The 25,709-nt window shown below is 37.1% G+C and overlaps 1 protein-coding gene across 4 annotated transcripts in view; it reads right to left on the minus strand.

Annotated features, from left to right (window-relative positions):
* ECPAS (Ecm29 proteasome adaptor and scaffold) overlaps positions 1-25,709 on the minus strand; it is a 124,579-nt gene that overhangs the window by 63,354 nt on the left and 35,516 nt on the right. For all 4 annotated transcript variants that reach the window (XM_007968436.3, XM_007968435.3, XM_037983513.2 and 1 more), the window contains 9 exons: positions 20,750-20,866; positions 18,669-18,787; positions 16,516-16,665; positions 13,043-13,211; positions 9,666-9,805; positions 6,923-7,004; positions 4,550-4,669; positions 2,187-2,272; positions 1,860-1,938 (listed from right to left, as the gene is read on the minus strand). In XM_007968436.3, coding sequence (XP_007966627.1) covers positions 1,860-1,938; positions 2,187-2,272; positions 4,550-4,669; positions 6,923-7,004; positions 9,666-9,805; positions 13,043-13,211; positions 16,516-16,665; positions 18,669-18,787; positions 20,750-20,866 — 1,062 coding nt within the window. The remainder of the gene's footprint in view (positions 1-1,859; positions 1,939-2,186; positions 2,273-4,549; positions 4,670-6,922; positions 7,005-9,665; positions 9,806-13,042; positions 13,212-16,515; positions 16,666-18,668; positions 18,788-20,749; positions 20,867-25,709) is intronic.

Here is a 25,709-nt window from a genome sequence, read left to right on the forward strand (position 1 = left end):
CTGGTGCTGAGTTCAAGATATTTCAACACTATGTAACCTCCAAACACCAAAGTTCATCTTCAACACACTAAAAAACATTAACTCATTAGAAAATACATCACTGGTCCAACAGACTAGGATCCTCCATCTCTCACCAAAATTGCAGTAAACTCTAGTGTGATTTTCTAAAAATCTACACTGTAATGAACAGCTTCCTATCATATTTTCTACCATAAAAAATTAAGAGGGTTATAGTCACCAGGTGAATTAGTGAGGTTCTCTCCTCAAGATACAGATAGAGTTTTACATGGTTTTTCGAAAACTAATATTCTGATTACTCAGAACACAATAAACTTCTACTAGTTTATGTGTTTATCCTAGGATTTGCCCTTCCACATCTAAATGGCTACTCTTATGGATTCATCTGTTGGGAAGACATGCAGATGTCACCTGCAGGTAAGGGGACTCACACCCTGTGGTTTGTCTGGCCTCTCTAACTTATATTTAAATACAGAGTTTTTCCCCAAGAGCCCCAGCACATTTTTATTTCTACCAATGACTCTAAAGCATCTCACTGTCTATGCCATAAAATAATCTGAGAAGTCCCCTAGATCTTAACCACGCAAGCATTACTTAATAGGAGAAAGAAGCTATGAGAACCAAGCCTACTTACCCCCAAAGCACAGCTGCACAGTAAATAAAGTGCCTTTCACTAATAATACCTAGTAATAGTAACGTGCCTTGACTATGGTCAACAATTTAGGTAGATTATTTTAATCTTCACAGTAATCTAATGAAGTGGTATTATTATTTTCATTTTTCTGATAAGAATGTGCAAAGAATTTAAGTAACTCCCCAAAGAACAAAACTAGGATTCAAACTCAGTTCTAATTTCAGATGGTAAGATCTTGATCTCACTATATTATTTGCAAACATGCATTCATGTTTAGCTTATACTGGGGAAAATAATACTAATGAATTCTTGAAATATTACCTTTATAAGCAAATTCCTTTTAAATACTGGAGATATTATAGTAACAGAAATACAGCAGGGAAAAATGGGATTCAAAAATCCACAATCGAAGGAATCCTCATCCCAAGGAATCAAAAATTTACTGAATGCATGTTTTGACAGAATTTTGAATCATCAAAATCTCAGCCCCATTATTTACCAGAGAAAAATATAAAAGAAAAAAAGTATCTTAGCCCCTGAGAATTAACAGTTTCCCAACACAAGCCAAATCCAAATAGCCCCATATGGAAATCAACATAAATTTCAATTCCTTTAATTCCATTTTTGCATAATAGCTAGAAGTAGCACAAAAGGCACTGGCTGAAAAAATGCTATTTAAAGATACAGCAGACTGGCACAGTGGCTCATGCCTGTAATCCCAGCACTTTGGGAGGCTGAGGCAGGCGGATCACCTGAGGTCAAGAATTCAAGACCAGCCTGGCCAACATAGTAAAACCCCATCTCTACTAAAAATACAAAAAATTAGCTGGGTGTGGTGGTGGTAGGTGCCTGTAATCCCAACTACTCAGGAGGCTGAGGCAGGAGAATCACTTGAACCAGGAGCTGGAGGTTGCAGTGAGCAAAGATCGTGCCATTGCACTCCAGCCTGGGCAACAAGAGCGAAACTCCATCTCAAAACAAACAAACAAACAAAAAGATACAGTAAGACCTCATATCAGTTTTTAATATTTTCCCCCGAAAAAGCAAAAAAGGGCAGTAATTTCTGAAATTTGTAGTACTTCAAGTAAAAATGTTAAGAAACAATGAAACTTTAACAAACTTCAACTACACTGACAGACCAGAAAGATTACAGAAAATATTTTAAGATATAAAATGTTGATAAAAATTTAAAAGACAAGTCATTTACCTCTTTGTATTCATTGATTAGCTTGGTGAGGCCATTCAAAAGCATTGGACCTAATGGCTTAATCTTGATTTCTGGACAGCTTTAAATAAAACACACATACACAAAGCAAGATAAGAATCACATAACTACACACCTTTACTGATGATTACATAAAATAATGAGAGACATAACCGAAATAAGTTAACCTATTAAAATACAAAAATATTTAAAGATGAGCAAACATGATTTCTTTCTAGGTAAGACGAATAAAAAGATATACTTGAAGCATACTTGAAGCATTCAATCATTCCAGCAGCTTGAAAACTTTATAAAGTAGTTAAAACTTACGTTATACAAATATGATGCACAAATTGCAGGGATAATGTTCTTAACTTTGAATTTGTATTTGTACCAAAGAGTCCATCATACACCACCTATGTGAAAGGAAGAGTTGAGAACATCAATTAACAAAAATAAGAATTTAATATTTTTGAATAGTAATCAGAATTCAACAGCAGACCTTTCATACTACATCTCATTCTTCAACGGTAATGCAGATAAACATTATTAGCTGACCGACTTAGAAAGTCAATCAGAAGCTCCTATAAATAGTCTGTGGAGTAACAAACACAGCGGTTGATCTCACAAGTCTGCAAACCTTATGGGTCTACCACAGTGAGGAAACGAAAAGTACACGCTGCAGTGGGTCACCACTCAGCTATTCCCTATGTTTCTTAATTATATGATTCAGGACAAATTCTAATAAAAGCTTCAGGGAAAACATACACATGGAAATATTCTACAAGTGTCCCATTGGGGTAAAGGTGCTTCAGGTATTAGGAAACCACATCTAGAAGGCAAAAACATCATGTAGATGAGTCCTGTGCAGCATGCAGCAAGTTCAATATTAACCATCAACATCAAAAATATCTAAATCCCTCAAGTTCCTTTTTATGACAAAGCTTACTTACACTAAAAAAAAAAAAAAAAAAAAAACCACTCTACACTCTTGTTCCTAAAACTACCAGCAGTATTCTGATCTTATTTAACAATAACATGTGAGTTACAGACTAGTATTATCTGCTTTTTAATTGCCACTGTGTTAGGTACTAAGAGATATAAAAAAGAACAAGCACTCAATCTTGTTCAAGAGTTAAGAGATACATACATTAAAATGATACAGAGCCAGGCATGGTGGCTCACACCTATAGTCCCAGCTACTAGGGAGGCTGGGACGGGCGGATCACTTGAGCCCAAGCGTTCAAGGCCAGTCTGGGCAACATAGCAAGATCCTGTCTCATTTCAAAAAAAAAAAAAAATCCCAGCACTCTGGGAGGCCAAGGCAGGAAGATCACTTGAGCCCAGGAGTTCTAGACCAGCCTGGGCAACATAGTGAAACTCCATCTCTACAAAAAAAAATTCAAAAATTAGCCAGGTGTGGTGGCACATGCCTATAGTCCCAGCTACTTGGGAGGCCCTGAGAGGGGAGAATCACTTGAGCCTGGGAGGCAGAGGCTGCAGTAAGCCGAGATCATGCCACTGCACTCCAGTCTGGGTGGCATAGCAAGACTCCAAAAAAACCACAAAAAGTCTCCACAGTAAGTCTCCAAGAAAAAAAGACAAAAAGATATAGGACAAAATACAATCAAGTGCTACATTATACATTATTTGAAACAGACTTTTTTTTTTTTTTTTTTTTTTTTTTTAGCTACTCAGGAGACTGAGGTGTAAGGATCACTTGAGCCTGGGAGGCAGAGGCTGAGTGAGACAAGATTGTGCCACTGCACTCCAGCCTGAGCAACACAGTGAGACCCTGTCTCAAGAAAAAAAAAACCAAGCAAAGAAAAAGAAAACAGATTGGATGTGAGCCAAGACTAGAGGCAGGAAAATAAGTTAAAAGAACACTGCAGTAACCAAAACAGGAAGTAATAGTTTGAATTAATATCACCGTTATAGGTGTAGAGAAGTGAAGACATTAAGAAGATGAAATCAAGAGGATTTGGCCACTGCCTTCAAGTGAGCTTTCAGTTAAGGATGACTCAGCTTTTTCACTTAAGTGACTAAGTTGCTAATGATACTATTTTTGGAGAAAAGCCACACATTAAAAAAAATCTTGTTTGAAAGGGATTATTACCATACATTTAAGATAAATGGAAACCATATATAGTATAGACTAAGTGTTCCTTACTGGAAATGCTTAGGATCAGAAGTGTTTTGAGATTTCAGATTTTTTCAGATTTTGGAATATGTGTACATACATAATAAGATATCCTGGGGATGAGACCCAAATTTAAAGATGAAAGTCACTGACATTTTCTATACACCTCATGCACATAGCCTGAAGGTAATTTATATAATATTTTAAATAATTTTGTGCATGAAGGAAAGTTTTGACTGTTTTAATGCAATCCATCACACAAGACCAGGTATGGAATTTTGCACTCGGAGCATCACATCAGTACTCAAAAAGTTTTGGACTTTGGAGCATTTAGGATTTCAGATTTTCTAATTAGAGATGCTCAACCTATATATATTTTCTGATAATTTTTTAGAAATCATACTGCAGCAAATTTTAGAAAAAAAAAGAATCTCATTAATCTTGTTATATACATCAACCTGCCCACTGAATATCCATTAACACAGTTCTTTCTCTAATTAAACAGACATAAAAGTTGCAGACAGGCCAATATTCTCTGGAAAAAATAAATTACCTGAATGTTGGCTGGGAACGTTTCAGCAGCTTGTCTAGAGCGGAGGAGATGGGGGACAATCTTTAACTTGACTCTCGTACTGACAGGGTCCCTTTTCAACTCTGGCTTCAGAACTGCACCCTGTTGAAAATATGCTTGATTTTAACTTAGAAATTCAAAATTATTTTGAACTGAAAATGTCATGAGAATTCATCTAAATCAGTGGTCTCTCAAACTTTGCTTCAAGATCCCTTTAAAAATTACTGAACTCTCCAAAGAGCTTCTGTTTATATCTGTGTAACCTATCAATATTTATTAATTGGAAATTAAAACTGAGAAATTAACATATTTGTTAACTGAGAATTATTAATAAACTCATTATTTCAAAACTAACATTTGTTATAAAAAATAACTACTTTCCAAAGCAAAAAAAATTATACTTAGGGAGAAGCACTATTTTACATTGTCTACAAATCACTTCTATGTTCACCTTACTACAAGAGAAATGAATTTTTATATATTCTTCTGTATTCAATATGCTATAATACACTGTTTTGGTTGAAGTAAGTAACAAAAACCTAGCTTGCACAGATGTGTGGTTGGAAAAGTGAAGATGACTTTAGCCTTCTTAGGTAATTGTGGATATTCTTTTTTGATACTACACCAAAACTTGACAAATAATAATTTCTTAACAGTTAATTGCTTATTTTTTAAAAATGAAAAGAAAAAAGATTAGTTGCAATTTGGAGTTGAAACCATATCAATGAACTTATATACTCTTATACTATATCCCGCTGATTATCTTACTCTGAATGGCTCCCTTGCCCTTATATGCTTTTGTAACATCATTCCTCATTTGCAAAATACTGGCTCACTGAGTTAAGCAAATGTTTCTTCATACAACACTTTTTTACAAAGCCTGTGCTCATATCACCTGTGTTCTAATCACATCAGAAAAATCCACTAAGTACTGATAAGCTATCAAATCACTGTGGTGAACACAAGTTTCTCAAAATTCTAATATTTGCTTGAAAGCTAACTTTTATTATTGCCAATAAATCATGTTGTTTTTCTTGAAGTAACAACCTCATTTTTTTCCTTTTAGAGAAAATATGTGCCAAACACCCATCTCAGTAGCTATAATTTGCCTGTCTACTCTTCAAGTAAAGTCATTTTTACTGCTTCATCAAGAATGTTCTTAAGTAAAGCTGAGTTTTATTCTCTCTCTTTTTTTTAAATGAGTACATAACACTGAAGAAAAGAATGACTGTTAGTCATCTGGTGACATGGTTTTGATGTGTGGTAGGAACCGAGCAAGTACGCTCACCATTGCTTTTGTACCATGAGTGCAAATACTGACACACTACAAAAAGAAAAGGCCTTCGCAGATCACCTAAAAGGTTTTTTGTGACCCTTAAAAGGTCCATGGAACACACTCTGAGAACCACTAATCTAATCCAACCCCTTCATTTTCTACATGAAGAACATGAGGCCAGGAAAGGTTATGTGATCAGCCAAACCTTTCCTCCCCAACACATTCATGTGTACAGCCATTTGGGGCTAGAATTCAGAGGTCAGAGGTCCTGATTCCCATTCATTCAGCTACTCAAGAGACTGAGGCAGGAGCACAGCTTAAGCCCAGAAGTTCAAGTCCAGCCTAGGCAACATAGCAAGATCCCATTTCAAACAAAAAAGGGCAAGAATGCAAGCATGCAAACAAATAATCCTTGTATGTCTGGGTTTGGACTTGGAATACTTTTAAACACAGTGAACTTAAAAGAACTCATCTTATTAAGGCAAAGGTCTTACTTTGAGGCTTTAGGAGAACCCATCTTTTGTTCTAGATTCTAGACCAGAAGTCTGCAAACTACAGCCCATAGTTCGAATCTGGCTCACCATTTATTTTGATAAGGTCTATGAGTTAACCATCAATTTTACATGTTTTAATGGTTAAAAAATATCACAGGAATAATATTTTGTAATACATGAAAACTACATGAAATTCAAACATCAGTATCCACAAAATTCTACTGGCACACAACCATGCTCATTCGGTTATGTATTGCCTATGGCTGCTTTCATGTTACAAGAGTTGAGCAGCTGCAACCTGAGAGACCATAAGGCCTGCAAAGCCTACAAATTTTACAGAAAATATCTGTCAATCCCTACTCTAGACAGTTTGTCACTGTTATTTAGGAATCTGAATTTACAATGCCAGATCCAGTAAACTAAGTTACCAGGTTTTAATTCATCTAAACTAGCATGACTTAAAACTATCGTTTTGTTATAGTACAGATTCAGCTTAAATGAAACTAGAAGAAAATATATAAATACACAGTTCATGTCAACAAACTACTTTTTAAGCTGATGTAAGAATAAATCAAAACAGCCTACCTCTTTTGTCTTCAGTGGTATATCTCCAAGGTACACCTTGTACATCTTATTAATGATGGCAGGATTATTCCAGTCAATTAAGCTATGGAAGGTTTCAACACAGGTTGTTAAAATTATTTTTTCCTCCTCCTTCAGTGATTTCAAAAAAATTATAGCCCCATCATTTCTTAACAAAAGAAAACGTTAGAAATACACAAATGAAATGGTAATTGACACTACAGAAGAGAAGGAAAAGAAAGGCACTAATTTCTATTAAAGTTTGTTTTTAAACCAAAACAAACACAAATCACTTATCCCACCCTGACTTAACGGATTATTGTATCCAATGGCACAATTTGGTACCACAAGAAAAAGGGACACTGTTCCTACACAGATGGGTTCACAGGGCCAACGGCATGGAGCAACTCCAACAGAGCAGAGCTTTACTACACTTGTTCAAAGAGGCCTGGGGCAGGGTAGGATTTGTCTGTTTAACCATTTGGCAATTCAAAAGTGATAAGGAAACTGACAAAAAAATTTGTACCCATGAAATTGAAGCCACACCTAGGAAGCTTGCAAGCCACTTTATTTCTCTAATGTTATGTCACTGTGATTCCCAGCATCCCCCTCCTTATCTACCAGTACACACTTGCAGTTTTAATTCTGCAGAGTAGTTATGCTACTATTAGTCACTAAGACTTAATTCTGTTTGGGCCCCACAATAAGATGAACTGATATAAGATGATCGGTGAAGGCCAGGCACGGTGGCTCACACCTGTAATCCCAGCACTTTGGGAGGCCGAGGCGGATGGATCAACTGAGGTCAAGAGTTCAAGACCAGCCTGGCCAACATGGTGAAACCCCGTCTCTACTAAAAATACAAAAATTAGCCGGGCATGGTGGTGCGGTCTATTTTTTATATATATAAAATACAGAAATAACAATAGCAGTTTCAATAGAAACATAAATGAGTTTATCCACTGCTACTGTAATCCCAGCTACTTGGGAGGCTGAGGCAGGAGAATCACTTGAATCTGAGAGGTGTAGACTGCAGTGAGCCGAGACTGCACCACTACACTCCATCCTGCATGACAGTGCAAGACTCCATCTCAAAAAAAAAAAAAAATGATTGGTGATTCGCTCCCACCCTCTGCAGCAGATCCCACCCAATCATTTCATAAACCTAGCAATAATGCAACCCTTCCTTCCATTTGACTGGTTTACCACACTATATTCTCTCTGCCCTTTGACACTGGTTCTGCTTTCAAGCTATCCTGTGTTTGTGCAAACATATGAAGCTGCTTTGACTGCTTTTCAGATTTATCTTTCTTTCATGGTTTATCAATATGCTTCTTAGAATAGCCACAATCCCACTATCCTCAGAGGCATTCTACAATTCTGTTTTGGATATGAATCACCTACATCTTTCCTAAGCTGATTGCTACTAACTAATCCTCAAGCTCTGCCATTGCTTTTCTTTCATAATACTTGTGGTTTAGAGATTTCAGACAAAACAAACACTTTAGTAAAAGAAACTAAAAACTTAGTAGTAATTAATTTCATTCATATTTTGGCAAATATATAATATTCCATAAAGATACATACAGTAATTTACTTAACTATATCCCCATTATGGAAAACTGAATTTGTTTTCATATTTTAACAATCATAGAAAATGATATAATGAACAAATCTATAAAATTTTTCTAAATCTCTTCCTGTTTTCGAATAATTTCCTTAGGACAAATTCCCAAAAGACTGAGATAAAAGGATAGAAATATCTTTATGATTCATTACTTATTGCAAACTGCTTTCCAAAACTTCATTTCAATTTATAATGCCAATCAACAGGGTATAAAATTAGCAGTTTTGGCCGGGAATGGTGGCTCACGCCTGTAATCCCAGCACTGTGAGAGGCCGAGCCACATGGATCACCTGAGCTTAGGAGTTCAAGAGCAGCCTGGGCAACATGGTGATACACCGTTTCTACTAAAAATACAAAAATTAGGTAAGTGTGGTGGCCAACGCCTGTAGTCCCAGCTACCTGGGAGGCTGAGGCATGAGAATCACTTGAACCTGGGAGGCGGAGGCTGCAGTGAGCTGAGATCGTGCCACTGCACTCCTGCCTGGAAACAGAGAAAGACTCTGTCTCAAAAAATAAATATATAAATAAAAATAAAAATAGCAGTTTCAATAGAAACGTAAATGGGTTTATCCAATGCTACTGGTATCCCATTCATTTATTTTTCATTGACTTTATTTCTTATGCAGAATATTTTCTGTAAGTCTATTTGCTATCTGTATCTCCTCATGTGTGAATTAGAATCTATTCAGCAACTCTTTTCATGAATGTAATTTTCATTGTATTAACCATAATACATACAAAGGCTTTATTAAAAGTAATCTCAAATGGTTTGAGACAGAGAAAAAAACAAAAATTACTAACTTCTTGAACTGACACTTTTCTTAACGTCAATTCTTTAAGTTCATCTACCTAGCCAAAAGTCTCATTGATTGTGATGACATTTCTAACCTAGTCCAGCTATAAACAGCATCTCCACAGAGATTTTCTTCTCTGTCTTACACAGAATTCAACTCTTTAGCAAACTTTATTACAAACTGGGTATATTTAATCATCTCCTCTAAGTTGAATGCCTCATTACATAAAATCCTAAAAGTATATATATATATATATACACATGTGGCAAGTAAGCTTTGGAAACCTAGCCCTTTCAATCTTGAAAGCTTACAGAGAAGTAGTTACCTCTGTTTGCTTTTCAACTCCAGGTCTGCTGCCGTTGCCACACTGTGGCGTGTGTCACTAGAAGCAATCACCAAATGGAGAACAGCCTCGAGTTCAGGCACCTGTTCAGCTTCTATGAATTTCACGATTCCCAATTTGCACTGTAGACAAATGAAGGCAAGCATAAAGAACGGTCAGGGGAGCAAAGGACACCCACTCAAAGTACTGCTTAACATATCAGTGTGGTCACAAACCAAAGATGAGCAGTAACAACAATAGCAGCTCTTACTTGGGCTTACAATGTGCCAGGGACTATACTAAAGCACATATATTCATAATTTCACTTAATCCTCACAATCTAATAAATCAATCATTATACCCATTTTTTAGCTAAAAATACTGAGGCAAGGCTTTAAGACACTGGTAAACAATGAAGGCAGGATTCAAACCCAAGTCTCTCTGACTCCAAAATTATTATGACACACAGCCACCCTAGTGAAGTTACACAGCTTCTCTAGAGTGATGAAGTCTTGAAGTCCAAATTTGGGGCCTCCAGATAAGACGGTGGTACACCAGGAATAAAGTGCCCCATGGATTTTCCTGACAGTTCAAAAAGAACTAAACAACTCACATTCCATGGAGTTTCACTCTATTGCTAACATACAAAGGATATGATTTCAAATGTTAGCTACTCAATACAAGTGAAATTCTAATCAAACAGTTTTCAATTTAATTGACTGGCTGAAATGAAACAGACTAAAGAGAGATTCTGCTTAGAACTTCATGCAATGTAAAGATGCTATGAATTTCACTACAAATGACTGTATTCAGGATAATATACCTGAAAAAATAAAATTCCATTTTCATTAAAAAATCGTCACATAACAGTTTTCACATATACTAGGATTAATAAAGTTTTACAATTATTAAATGAGAAAAAAATGCAATTTAAAAAAGTATAACAGATCAAAAAAGGACCTGCCTTCCCTCCCCCGCTCAACACAACTTACTGTTAACAACAGCTACAACAGAAAAGATTCAAACATTTGTACAGCCATAAAAAAGACACTTATGGAAGTCAAGTACACAAAGATATAAACTAAACAAAAAATACGTAAAGAAAACAGAAAATGATACAGATGTCCATCTATAGGAGACTGGTTAAAAAATATCACATATAATTGTATGCAAACATTCAAAAGAATTACTTTTTTAAAAATCCAAAATACTGTTCAATATAAAAAGCAAACTACAAACAATGTATTACGTGACAAGTAGAAATGTATTGTTTAAAACTGTGAACACATACACACATGCACAGAGCAAACTGTAGACAGATGACAAACTAGTGTGACAGGATTCCAGGTAGCTTTTTTTTTTGAGACAGAGTCTTTGCTCTGTCGCCCAGGCTGGAGTGCAGTGGCACAATCTTGGCTCACTGCAACCTCTGCCTCTGGGTTCAAGCAATTCTCGTGCCTCAACCTCCCCAGTAGCTGGGACTACAGGCACACACCACCATGCCTGGCTAACTTTTGTTTTTGTTTTGTTTTCTTAGTAGAGATGGGGTTTTGCCATGTTGGCCAGGCTGGCCTTGAACTCCTGACCTCAAGCGATCTGCCCAACATGGCCTCCCAAAGTGCTGGGTTTACAGGCATGAGCCATCGCACCTGGCCTTTTTTATTTATTTATTTATTTTTACTCAGAGACTTGCTCTACTGCCCAGCCTGGAATGCAGTGGCACGATCTCAGCTCACAGCAACCCCCACCTCCTGGGTTCAAGTGATTTTCATGCCTCAGCTTCCCACGTAGCTAGGGTTACAGGCGGGTACCACCACGCCCAGCTAATTTTTGTATTTTTAATAGAGACAGGGTCTCACTCTGTTGCTCAGGCTGGTCTCGAACTCCTGGCCTCACTCAAGCGATTCACTCGCCTCAGCCTCCCGAAGGGCTGGCATTACAGGCATGAGCCAATGCATCCAGCCCCTTAATTTTTAATTTCTCTACTATTCTTAATTACTTGAATATTTACATTAGGTTTATAATTAGCAAAAACATGTTTTACTTGGAAGAAAAAGTATAAAACAAAGAGGTATTTTTAAATTAGAGGAAACAGCTTTCACCCCTGAAACTAAACTGTTCGTTTCAGCACTAGATTATGAAACTGACAAAATACATACAGACGCGTATTGGCAAATAATGACCAATTTAAGATTATAATTGAACTATAACAATTTTTCTCCAGCATTTGTAGCTTTAACCCTCAGATAATCCCAGATTCAAAGCCTGGTACTAAAAGTGAGACCCCGGTAAATCTTAAAACCTCCATGCCTTTCAGAAAATGGAACTAACAATTTCTATACTTCACTGGGTTGTTGTGACAGTTGAATGAGATATTGTATTCAAAGTACCCAGTACAGTGCCTGTCACATAGATTGCACTCAATAAAGAGTAGCTTCTGTTAATTCTTTACCTTTCTTACTTACATAATAGTTTAAGGAGGAAAAAAAAAAAATCCATAAAGCATGAAGAAGGAGATCAAATCAATTATACCCCTTACTGATTAAAACATTCTATAAATTTGTGAATGCCAAGAATGCCCCACTTGCCTCTTTTTCCCTCTCCTAGGAACACTGTTTTAATCAATGGTCACTTACATTCCCCCCAAAAAAAGGATCAAATCATTTAGACTGCCATGGAGAAATAAAGGAAGGATCAGAAGACTAACCCATGTTGCTTGAATTCCAAAATAATTACATACTGATCTCATCTGTTCTTCCCTGAGGTGCCTGATGACACAGACACAGTGAGGCACCTTCTCTGTAGAGCACCAGTCATTTTTAAAAGCTGCTCAGAGAACATCTGTGTCCTGTTTAAATCCAGAATAAAATTCTTAATGCCAATTTTTAAATTCCCAAGAAGTAATATAACAGGGAGTCATGCTTTTCCCCACATTGTCACCTGTGAAGTGCTGGGGCTCCTCACTTTACATAAAATGTACAGCCCTTAAAAGTTGAATAATGTAAGAAAAATTGTATTTTAACTGCACCATAAAAGCTAGATGATAATTTAACCTACAATTTAAGAATTAAAATGACAAAAGTTAAAAAATTTTTTTAAATGACAAAAGTTAAACATATTCAATTTATAAGTGAGTTGTGTTTTATACTTGAAATATGTAAGCAATATTAGAAAAACTTAACAGCATGTCCCACTCCTCCCTGCCCCTAGGGCTTAATAAATAACTAGCATGAACAGAACACATTACATCAACTGCTCCTTTCAAACATATTTCATTGGAGAGCCTGAATATACTAGAACTATGTTTTATATGGTTCATGAACTTCATAGGGGCAAATGTCCACAATCAAGTACTATTATGAGCAAACAGTGTATGATACCTGTTCCAATTGTTCAGGTGTCCATGGGTTATCACCAATAACTCGTTTAGCTGCATAAAAGCTCATTCCCGGAGGAGGCTGTGGAATTCCAGAACCTCCTCCACTGTTTGAAGAAGAACCCTGTGCTGAAGATGAATTTTGGCGACTCTGGGATTCATTTAACACGTAACTGGAAAGGAAATAACACTTTAACCCTCTATAAAAACCCAAGCATTTACATCTATATATGTATACAAAACATTCAATCATATACTGTCCTCCTACTGTATTTTACTAGAAGAATGAACACTTGAAATTAAAATTTCATCATAAAAATACTTTAAGGTATCTAGAAAAGGTATATCTTCAGCCAACTAACCAGAAGAGCATGTCATTTAACTTGGTTACAAATGAACTACAACGTTACCAACAATGAATATAAATATTTTGATCATTCTCCATCTATAAATGATTGCTCCAATAGCTACTCCAGAATCACCACATTCTGAGTTTTGAGCTGCCAAATATGGAGAAAAGTTTGTTGACAAAGGGGACTGGGAGGAGCTATTGTACTATACCCAAAGCAGAGTATTTTTACAGTCATTCTCATTTCCACGAAGCTGTAATTCACCTTCAATCCTCCCTGACCTGAGGTCTTTATCCCTACATTAGAAAACCCACTGAAACCTCCAAATGGTGTACCACATAAGACATAAAGTCCCCAAAATGAAAAAACTCAAAAGGGCCCAAAGAAGAAAAGTTACACAAGAACTGACTTTTCCCATTACATGTTCAAAGCCCTTTGCACCACCTGGTTAATCTGTCATCCCTATTTCATTTAAGCTTCTATGGTAGAGAAATAAGATCTCCAAGAAATTCATTTTGATCCAATTAAACTGATATTACTCATCTACAAAACAAAGTTTTTGATATAAATATTAATTCAAATCTCTTAAAACTAAAGATCTATGCTATTAAATTCCATTATCATATTGGATATTATAATAAAATATCCACTATAATAAAAGTTCAAGAAAACACTTAGAACCTGATAGGACAGTAAATTATTCCACATTACTTACATGTCATAGTCATTCAATTCCTAAATTTATCTATTTTTTAAAAATCTCCTAAGGAATCGCTTTAATGTTATTATATAAATGACCTAAGTTCTCATTAATAAGAAAAATGTGAGGAATCACTGGCTTGGTTACATCATGTTCCTAAGGTAAATCTGAATTTCAAGGTTTATCTACCAAAGCCATCATCACCTGTCATTCTGGCTGCCTCCTGATTTAACAAATATAAAAAGAAGTTTTTTTATTTCTAAGTTATAGCAAGACTGGTGGCATTAAGTAAATCAATCAGTAAGTTAATACATCTTAATACTGCATAAAACATCCTAAGGCTGGGTGTGGTGGCTCAGGCCTATAATCCCCTGGCCCAATATAGGTCCAGGCCTATAATTCGGGAGGCCAAGGTGGGAGGATCGCTTGAGCCCAGGAGTTTAAAACCAGCCTGGGCAACATGGTGACCCCCATCTCTACAAAAAATACCAAAAAATTAGCTGGGCATGGTGGCGCACGCCTGTAGTCCCAGCTACCCAGAAGGCTGAGGTGAGAGGATTGCTTGAACCCAGGAGGTCAAGGCTGCATTGAGTTACCACTGCACACCAGCCTGGGTGACAGAGTGAGACCCTGTCTCAAACAAACAAACAAACATCATCCTAAACACAAGACAGAGGAATATAAGGAGATGTAACATCGAGTCTCTGCCATCTGGAGTAAGCTGAGACAGTAACAACCTAACACATGTAATAGCATCTGCCATTTTATCAGAAGCAAAGAAACTGCTGAGAAATAAGAAATGATATAACAGGTGGTGAGAGTGAACATGGAGTGACTGAAGGCCCAGAAAATTGGGCTTCCAAACAAGAGGGGCAGGAGGAGAACAAATTTGTTCATCACACCGCATGAACTCTCGTTCCTGGATTGAGAAACAAATGATACGGAGCTCCACATGCCTAGCTTATCATGTACACGTAATTTTGTGATCAGGAAAGAAACAAGATGAAACCAGCATTTTGGAAAAATTTATCTGGCAGAGGGACAAAGTAAGTAGACTAGAAGTAGATCATAATCCAAGTAAGTAGACTAGAAGTAGATCACAATCCGGGCTCTATGCCAGAGACCAAAGCTACATGACTACAAGGGGCTTACTATCTACTAGGGGAGATGGAAATGTCTACAATGTGGCAAAAACACACAGTGGCCATATAGGCAGGTATTTCGTGTTTTTATGACACAGAAAATAGTGCAATTGTATCTGCCTAGAAGAAGAAATTTGTCAGAGACAAACAGAGTTGACATTTAGGCCAGTTTAGGATGTTTTTTTCTTTTTTTTGTTTTTGAGACAGGGTATTGTTCTGTCACCAGGTTGGAGTGCAGTGGCATGATCATAGCTCACTACAGCCTCAACCTCCCAGGCTCAATCAAAACTCCAGCCTCAGCCTCCCAAGTAACAGGGACTACAGGTGCATGCCATGGGGCCTGACTAATTTTTGTATTTTTTTGTAGAAATAGGGTTTTGCCATTTTGCCTAGGCTGGTCTCAAACTTCTGGGCTCAAGGGATCTGTTCTGCCTCGGCCTCCCAAAGTGCTGAGATTACAGGTGTGAGCCACTGCACCTGTCCAGGATGCTGTTTTTCGAAGTGTCTTTCTGTTGTTTTCTTTCTTTTTTTTGAAGCAGCATTCTAGGCAGACAGAAAGGCATTCTCTTAAAAATAAACAGCAAGGACACATAAGAGTGCATGAAATGCATAATGACAGGATATGAGAAACCAAGGATTTTAAGGTGTTGCCTGATGAGATCTGTGTTTTGAAAATCCAGTAAAGCACAGAGAGGTGGTATAGAGAGATTTGAAGAAGTGGAGCCGCTGGGAAAGAAATTATGACAAGAGTTGAAAAGAGGTAAAACTAGACAATAGCAGTGGGAAGGGTTCCAGACACAGCAAGGAGAAGGAAGGAGGCAGTATGCAACTGATATTGCAGCAACAAAGAAGAGAAAAGCTGGAGACAATTTATCATTGTATGGCTAGGTGGCAAAGAGAACCATCATAGCATTGATAGCAAATTTAAAAGAGAAACTTTTTTTTTGAGAGAGTCTTGCTCTGTTACCCAGGCTGGTCTGAAACTCCTAGCTCCCAGTGATCCTCCCACCTTGGCCTAAGAGGAACTATTTTTATGGGGAAAGACTGATTTCACCTTAGGCAGGTAGAGTCTAAAAATCATAATAGCAACTCAGCATTTGTAAGGCCAATAAGCAGTGGAGCTGAAGTTTAGAAGAGGTTTAGAAGAAAAAAATCTCTATAAACATAAATGATGTTGAGATGCATTCATTTACTAGTGAGAGTTGAATCATTTAAAATAGTATTTAACTCCACATAGTAAAAGCAGTCAAGAACAAGATTGCTTTGTTTTTATTTTTTAACTCACCCATAAGGCATCAGAAGGACATCTAGCATGAAGTCCAAAAGCAGCTGCACAGTCTTTGGTTTCTCAGCAAGATTAAATGGAGAAGCTGATTTTGATGATTCAACAGGGTATTTCATGTGAAAAAGGGTTGGTATTAAAAGATGCATTAAGCTGAAAAAACAATTACATTTATTGCAACCACTTAAAAAATGAGATTTTTATACATGCAAAACACAGACAAAACAAAAATCACATAACAAAAACTAGCAGTTTTAAGCAAGAGACATTCCTTTTCAACACCACTAATTTACAAAGTCCTGATGTAGGGACTGGCCTAGAATTCTTTTTTATTGAAAGTTCAGTATATTGAGTGATGATTAGCATTTAGCCAATCTGGCTCATCACTAAAATTATACGAAAAAAATACATAAAATGGGCTCAATGTTAATATCTGAAGTTTCCACAAGAGATTTTATATGAAATCTTAAGTAAAGTTCAACTTACAATTTGTCTTTTCAAAAAGAATTATTTTCCAGGCCAGGCACAGTGGCTCTTGCCTGTAATCCCAGCACTTTGGGAAGCCGAGGCAGGCAGATCACAAGGTTAGGAAATAGAGACCACGGTGAAACCCTGCCTCTACTAAAAATACAAAAAATCAGCCAGGCCCAGTGGCGGGCGCCTGTAGTCCCAGTCACTCAGGAGGCTGAGGCAGGAGAACGGCGTGAACCCAGGAGGCGAAGCTTGTAGTGAGTCAAGATCACGACACTGCCTGGGCGACAGCGCAAGACTCCATCTCAATAAATAACTAAATAAATAAAAATAAAGAATTATTTTCAGTCAGGCACAGTGGCTCATGCCTGTAACCCCAGCACTCTGGGAAGCCAAGGTGGGCAGATCATCTGAGGTCAGGAGTTCATGACCAGCCTGGCCAACATGGTAAAACCCCATCTCTTCTAAAAATACAAAAAGTTTGCTGGCCATGGTGGCAGGCAGCCGTAATCCCAGTTACTCAGGAGATTGAGGCAGGAGAATCACTTCAACTCGGAGGCAGAGGTTGCAAATATATACGTATTTTCCACAACTAAAGTTATTCTAAAAATTAAAAATCATATTAATATTTTGAATACAATATTAAAATTTCCACTGCATGAATTTAAGTAACAGGCCTCAGTAATTCCTTTCACTAACATCTTTTGATACTCTTAAAACATCCGAAAACAATTTCACTGTGCTTATAATGTCTATTAATTTTACTTGTAAACTTCTTCTGTATTACAGCATTTCTTTAAAAATGAATATGCTCTAAAAGGTGAACTGAAAATATGATTTCACTCCATCTTTCCTCTATACTTCTGCACTCTTCATCATGATTCTCACTATGACAGGGCTACAACAAAGAACTTTTGCCTAAGCCTAGAAACAAATGATGTTATCTAAAACCCTTTTCACCTCTCCAGTTCCCAAAACAATACAAATGAGTGCTCTGTTCCTTAAGAAAACCACTGTGAAACTTTACATCTTCCAATATAGAAATGTTTTGATGCAAAGGATTTTTAATTCTAATTTTTGCAATCACATAAAATTAACTGCTTCAAGATAACTAGCCAAAAAAATGCACAGACTTAGATAAATGTTGTTAGTTCTGCACATTTTTCTTTTTTTTTTTTTTTTTTTTTTGAGACGGAGTCTTGCTCTGTCACCCAGGCTGGAGTGCAGTGGCCGGATCTCAGCTCACTGCAAGCTCCGCCTCCCAGGTTTACGCCATTCTCCTGCCTCAGCCTCCCGAGTAGCTGGGACTACAGGCGCCCGCCATGTCGCCCGGCTAGTTTTTTGTATTTTTTGGTAGAGACGGGGTTTCACCGTGTTAGCCAGGAGGGTCTCGATCTCCTGACCTCGTGATCCACCCGTCTCGGCCTCCCAAAGTGCTGGGATTACAGGCTTGAGCCACCGCGCCCGGCCAGTTCTGCACATTTTTCAATGTTCACATCAAGAAATTTTATGATAGTATTAATGAAACAGTAACTTTGAGGTACCATGGAAAATTCTATTATTTGTCAGCTAAAACAGCTCAAGACCTCCCATTTGCTCAAGTAAAACCAAACATGTGAACTAATATTTGAAAGGCAGTTGTTGACTCCTGTAGGAGGGAAATTAGATAATTGAGGAAACCGTACCTATCCTGCTGTGGCTGAGGCTTCCCTTCCATGGCAGTAAGAAGCGTAGGGGCCAGTTCACATTGTTTTTCCACTGGTAGGCGAGGATAGCCCATTTTAACATAAATTATAGTAAAATTCTAATGCAATAAGAGAAAAGCAAGTGAGTGTGAAGGAAATACTCTATGATTTCAATGAAAATATATGATTGATAATTTATTCGAGAGTTATGGTTACAACAAAGACATTGTAAACGTGACTCATCCTCCCTCCACATGTTTACTGCACCTTTACCAACTACTGTATCTCAGAGGAAGAATTCCAGTCCAACTTATTCAAAATGCTGGCTTTAAAGTAGGTCAAATGTGAGGTAGCATGGACTAATCTAAAGCATTCATATATGCAGTTTATCGTGGAGAAGAAAAAAAAATCATTCAACCTATTTACACCTACACACTACACATTAGCATCAGATCTCCCAGCCTGTTGCATTAATCCTTACAAGCTAGGAGGAGATGGGGTGTCGACAAATCCTAGACTGCCATTTCTCACTGGTCAAATGACTAAAACAAACTTAGTATACTGCAGCACTCTGTGGTTCCTCACTTCAGTACCTCACCAACGCAGGATGAACCAAAGGAAACTGAGTGCTGTGTGTCTGTGCAAGGCTGAGCATCCCAAATTTGAAAATCTGAAATTCAAAATGCTACAAAATCTGAAACTTTACGAGTGCTAACAAGACACAGAAAAGAAATGCTCCTTGTGGCATTTCAGATTTTGGATTGGGATGCTAAATCAGGTAAGTATAATGCAACTATTCCAAAATCCAAAACACTTTTAGTCCCAAGCATTTCAGATAAGGGATACTCAACCGGTATCACTATAATCTGTGTGAATACTGCATTTTAAGCAAACCCATAAACAGATATCTGGATTTACAGATAAGATTAAGAATTGCTTTTCTGAAGCTCTTTTATTTTTTTTCCCCCCCAAGATGGATTCTCGCTCTGTCACCCAGGCTGGAGTGCAGTGCTGCAATCCTGGCTCACTGCAACCTCAACCTCTGAGGTGCAAGTGATTCCCCTGCCTCAGCCTCCCAAGTGGCTGGGACTACAAGCATGCGCCACCACGCCCGGCAAATTTTTATATTTTTAGTAGAGATGGGGTTTCACTATGTTGGCCAGGCTGGTCTTGAACTCCTGACCTCATGATCAGCCCGCCTCAACCTCCTAAAGTGCTGGGATTACAGGCGTGAGCCAACGTGCCTGGCCTCTGAAGAATTATTTACTAAAGTAAATGGGCTTCATAAAATTACTTCTTTAAATAAATTATATTTGGCATTTTTATTGGCACACAGTGTTCCTATTTGCTTAAAGAAAGGAAATGTGTAATTGAGCCAAATATCCAGAACAGGCACAGACAAAATGACGTCTGGACCAATAACAGGCTCCAAAAGGTTTGTGACTCCAGAGGTTAGATAAGAGTCCATCGATTCTGCCTCAATGCTAGGAACTACAAGGACCAGGAAAAAAACATCACCTGCCATCACACAGCACCAACATTTTTTACATTTAATTTTTATGAAGACAACACTTTAAAAGGAATGTTTCTTACCAGAGTCAGATTTACTCCACTTTATAAAAAAGTTATCTTTCTGAATATACACATCAAAAACACAAAAGATTTTTTAAAAGTCACTTTATTTTTTTGCCATTTTACTCATTTTTTTCCTCCATTATGCTTTATTCGTGCCCAAGCCGTATAACATTTCCCTCTATTCCGACCCATCTCACATAGTCTCTTACCAAAAATCAAATCATTATTTTATATAACAACATACCTGACAAGTCATTTCACCGACATTCCTTTGCCCAATGTAAACAGCCACTCATTACCCTGCTACTGTAAAGTAGCATTTCCTCTGGATTGGTACTCAGTGGAAAAACAGTATGTCATTTAAAAAAAAAAAAAAAAAATCTCATGTTTCATTTAGAAGTGGTCTAAGGTGAAATTTTAAGCTTGCCAATATGTTGATGACATCTGATAAATGTTAAGGAAGAAAATTTGCTATGAATCAGAAAACATTCCAATACAACACTCACTGTGACAAAGGAAACTGCAGCAGGGTCCTGGTACTGAACCAACAGTGTCTCTACTGGAAGTTGTATTTTGGGGCGGCTTTTTATACGTTTATTCAGATGCACCAGCAGTTCCATTACCTAAAATATAGAGAGATGGGAACTGAAGTTATTGAGCATATCTTAAAAACCACTCATCTTAAAATTCATTTCTCAGATGTTATCTATGTTAGTGAATAGTAGCTACTTTGTTCTTTTAAAGGGTGTAAATTTTACATCCCAGAAAGGGAGTATACACTACATGAGTCTTGTTCAAAAATACTGTCTCCCAAAAATCTATGCACTAGTGAATTTCTTTTTTTCTTTTTTCAGAGTCTTGCTCTGTCGTGCAGGCTGGAGTGCAGTGGCACAATCTTGGCTCACTGCAACCTCCACCTCCCCGATTCAAGCAATTCTTCTGCCTCAGCCTCCCGAATAGCTGGGATTACAGGAGTGCGCCAGCATGCCCAGTTAATTTTTCTATTTTTTCACTATGTTGGCCTGCTGGTCTCGAACTCCTGACTTCACGATCTGCCCACCTCTGCCTCCCAAAGTGCTGGTATTACAGGCATAAGCCACTGCACCTGGCTTTTTTATTTTTATTTTGACACGGAATCTCGCTCTGTTGCCCAGGTTAGCATGTACTGGTGTGATCTCAGCTCACTGCAACCTCCGCCTTCTGAGTTCAAGCATTTCCCCTGCCTCAGCCTCCCGAGTAGCTGGGATTCCAGGTACCAGCCACCACACCTGGCTAATTTTTGTATTCTAGTAAAGACGCAGTTTCATCATGTTGTCCAGGCTGGTCTCAAACTCCTGATCTCAAGCAATCCACCCACTTAGGCCTCCCAAAGTGCTGGGATTACAGGTGTGAGCCACCACGCCCAACCAAGTGAATTTATTTTTATGATGGCCTTTAGTTAAAGTTGAGATCCAAGTTGGGCCTAGACTGAAGCATGTCCCCCAAGAAGAACAGATTATTGCAACATACCATGAATACTATGAAAAGAGAGACATACAAGATATACAAGATACAGTGGATTTCCAGAAGAGAAAAGTATCTGCTCTATCAAGAAGGACTTCAAGGAGGAAGTGACAGGAACACTGAGTTCTGAATAATTAATGAGCTCCAAGCAGAGTATCAGTTATAAGAAGGTTTGGGGCACACTGCATCTGACTGAAGCCCAGAATGGTTAAGAGTTCATAAAAGCAGAAAGGATGCTGGCAAAATGCTGAGGCATTTTTATTTTTCTCTGGGAGTTGCTTTTTGTTTGTTTTTATTATACTTTAAGTTCTAGGGTACATGTGTACAACGTGCAGATTTGTTACATAGGTATACACGTGCCATGTTGGTTTGCTGCACCCAACAACTCATGATTTACATTAGGTATTTCTCCTAATGGTATCCCTCCCCCAGGTCCCCAACCCCCAACAGGCCCCAGGGTGTGATGTTCCCCGCCCTGTGTCCACGTGTTCTTGTTGTTCAACTCCTACCTATGAGTGAGAAGATGTGATGTTTGGTTTTCTGTCCTTGTGATAGTTTGCTTAGAATGATGGTTTCCAGACTCATCCATGTCCCTGCAAAGGACATGAACTCATCCTTTTTTATGGCTGCATAGTATTCCATGGTGTATATCTGCCACATTTTCTTAATGCAGGTTATCATTGATGGACAATTGGGTTGGTTTCAAGTCACTATTGTGAATAGTGTGAGGCATTTTTATTGTATTCTGAATATCATCTGATACTATCAAATAATTTGTAAGAAATAATAACCTTCCTCTCCTTTAAGTGGGAAAAGAGAGCAAAACAGAAATTGACAAGTCAACAGTTTGCATGGACAGAAAGGGATGTACAGAGGCTCATGTCAAATCCTCAATTATACTACAATAAAAAGATTATCTGCCAAGAGAAAAGAAATCGAGCATTGAGAAGTAAGATTTGTAGAAAGTCTTGCCTAAGAAAGACTCAAGAGTTTAAGATAATTATTCTGCAGGGCCAGGTTTACACTATTCTCCCTCATTTCTGAAATTTGTGCTCTAGCCTCAAAGCATGCACAAGGAAAGATGTAGAGATGTTTGACAGTGACAGCAAAAAATTCCAAGAGATCTAGAGCAATAACAAAATAGGTGAATTATGTTTAGGAATAAAAACAACTCTGTAATCAATGTTGAATGAATAAAATAGTAATAATAAAATAGCTATCATTTATCACACAGTTTCTATGCACTCTTCCCCCAGGCATTCCTTATCTAATATGATTCTCATGACAACCAGTGAGGTGGTGTCATTCCCATTTCACAGATGAGGAAGCAGAAGCCTCAAGTAAAGTAACCTGTCCAAGGATACTGGGCCAGCAAATAGCAGTCAAAATATGACTCCAGAGCCCATTTTTTTTTAACTTTTTCAAACACTGATATTTGAACTCACATCAGTGACAGTGTTTGTCAGTGAGACATGATACCTTCCAAGAAGCTAGAAACTTGCACTGTCATCTATACTTCATCCAAACTTCCTATCTGTCCCGGATCTGAGATACTGCTAGGGGACAAGGGAAAACAATCAGGAGGAAGTAGTCTAAAGGAAAGAGCCCTCTTCTGACATTCTAATCTAGGCTGATTCCCAGAAGGACTCTATAGAAAATTATACTGATGGAGATAGAGAATCTTGCCCACAATTACATGCTTTTTTTAAATAATAAATTTATTTTGATTTTTTTCTTCCAAGACAGGGTCTCACTCTGTCACTCACGGTGGAGTTCAGTGGCATTATCATAGCCAACTGCAGCCTCGAACTCCTAGTCTCAAGGAATCTCCCTATCTCAGCCACTGAAGAAACTGGGACTACAAGCACATGCTACCATGCATGGCTTTTTTCTTTCTTTTTGGTAGAAATGAGATCTTGCTATGTTTCCTAGGCTGGTCCCAAAACTATCTTCCAACCTCAGCCTCCCAGAGTGCTGGGATTACAGGCATGAGCTACTGCACTTGGCCTATTTTTAATTTTAAATGGATTAATTACTTAATTTCCTACTAGCATTATTGTCACGTTAAATATCGGCGAATTTCCTAAATATGGTTATATCTTGTCTGGAATCCTCTATAAACCAAGAAAGATTTAAAAATCACTTGTGGAATTCAAATAACATTTCAAAGGCTACTGTAAATATTTAATGAAAAGATGAGTCAGAGAGTTTAGCACAATGCTTACTATATAACAGGCTATTTTAGCTGTTTGATTCCATTTCCCCTATTCCAAAAGTTTTCCAACTTAACCAATTTGACAAGGACAAATAAAAATGCTCTTTTATTAGTATAAATTAAATATATTAAGTTCAAAGTGATTATATTTATCCTTATTACTTTATTCTGTTTTATTGCTTTTTAAAGTTGTAATAAAAAGATATATTTATTATAACAAATCAAGTGGAAAATCTTAAGCATCCCTTTTCCCTTGTCCTTTCACAGCCCCTTGAAGACACCAGTGTTCATAGTTTGATAACGAGAAAGTGAAAGAAGGGAAGAGAAGGAAAGAAAGGAAGAGAGGGAAAGGACAAATAGACCAAGTGATAAAACAGGTTAATCATCATGTATATTTCAAAATAGCTAGAAGATCTAAAATGTTCCCAACCCAAAAGAACAATAAATAAGGTGATGAGTATCCTAAATACTAAATTATTTGATTACATATTACATGCATGTATCAAAATATCGTATGTACTCCATAAATATGTATAATTATGAATCAATAAAATTTTTTCTTAAAAATTTAGGTTAATAATCACAATAACTGATGTAAATGCCCTCAATTCAAACCTCAAAAATATGTGACATTTCCATTGTACTAAGAGATATAGCCAAAGTAAATAAGGTTAAAATTGCAGGCTGGGGCAAATATTTATCAGACAGAAGGAAAGCGATGGTTAACAATACTAATTTTGGATAAAACAGGTTTTGGAGAAAAAACCTTAAATGGAATTCAAAAGATAAAAAATATACATAAAACACTATAATTATTAATAAAAACAAGGTGTTAAACTTGTACATCAAAATGCAGCAAGCCAAGATTATCAAAACTGAAAGAAAAATCAGAAAAACTGTAACAGTAGTATGACATTATACTTCAGTACTACCAACTTATAATAGGACTGGAAGACAGGTTCAAGACATAAATGCACAATGTTACTAATGAATGGCCATAACTCATGCTGAGCTCCATATTCCACAAACAGGAAGTATCCCTTTTATCTTCTGAAAGGCTTTTCTTACAAACATTAGAATACACTTTGAAGGACTGTAACATTTGCACACTATGATCTCTGACCAGAATGCAATAAAACCAGGCAAATTTTATATCAAATATTTTGAAACTAAAAACAACACTCTTATAAATAAGTCAAAGATAAAATGACCAAACTGCACATCAATATAACTATTAAATATAACTAAAACAGTCATCAAGGAGAAATTCATAAGCTGAGGGCATTTTTGGTTCTTTTTTTTAAACATATTATAATTAAAGAATAAAGCATTTAACTTGATGGCCAAGCTTACATTGTGAAGTTCAAAAGCCCTGGGTTCAAATCCTGGCCTGACCATTTGTTATCTGACCTTAAACAAGTGTATTAATCATTCCAAGCCTCAGTTTCATCTATAAAATGGGGATAATGCCTATCTCACATAACCTCATGAGGATGTAAGTCCTTAGCACTTTTCTTGACACATAAGAAGCATTGACAGATCATTATATAAATTAAAACTTTACACAAGAAAAAATATCCAAAAAAGGAAATAATTTGAATAAAAATAGAAAAAATACAGTTAAAAAGGGAACATTAATCTAAAAGCTGGGTTTCCTTTCAAAATGGCCCATTAAAAGCTTAAAACTTTGGTAGTAATAAAATCAGAAACAAGAATAGAATTTCCCATTTGAAATAATGATAATAGAA

This window comes from Chlorocebus sabaeus, chromosome 12, assembly GCF_047675955.1.
Source record: "Chlorocebus sabaeus isolate Y175 chromosome 12, mChlSab1.0.hap1, whole genome shotgun sequence".
NCBI classification, from domain to species: Eukaryota; Metazoa; Chordata; class Mammalia; order Primates; family Cercopithecidae; genus Chlorocebus; species Chlorocebus sabaeus.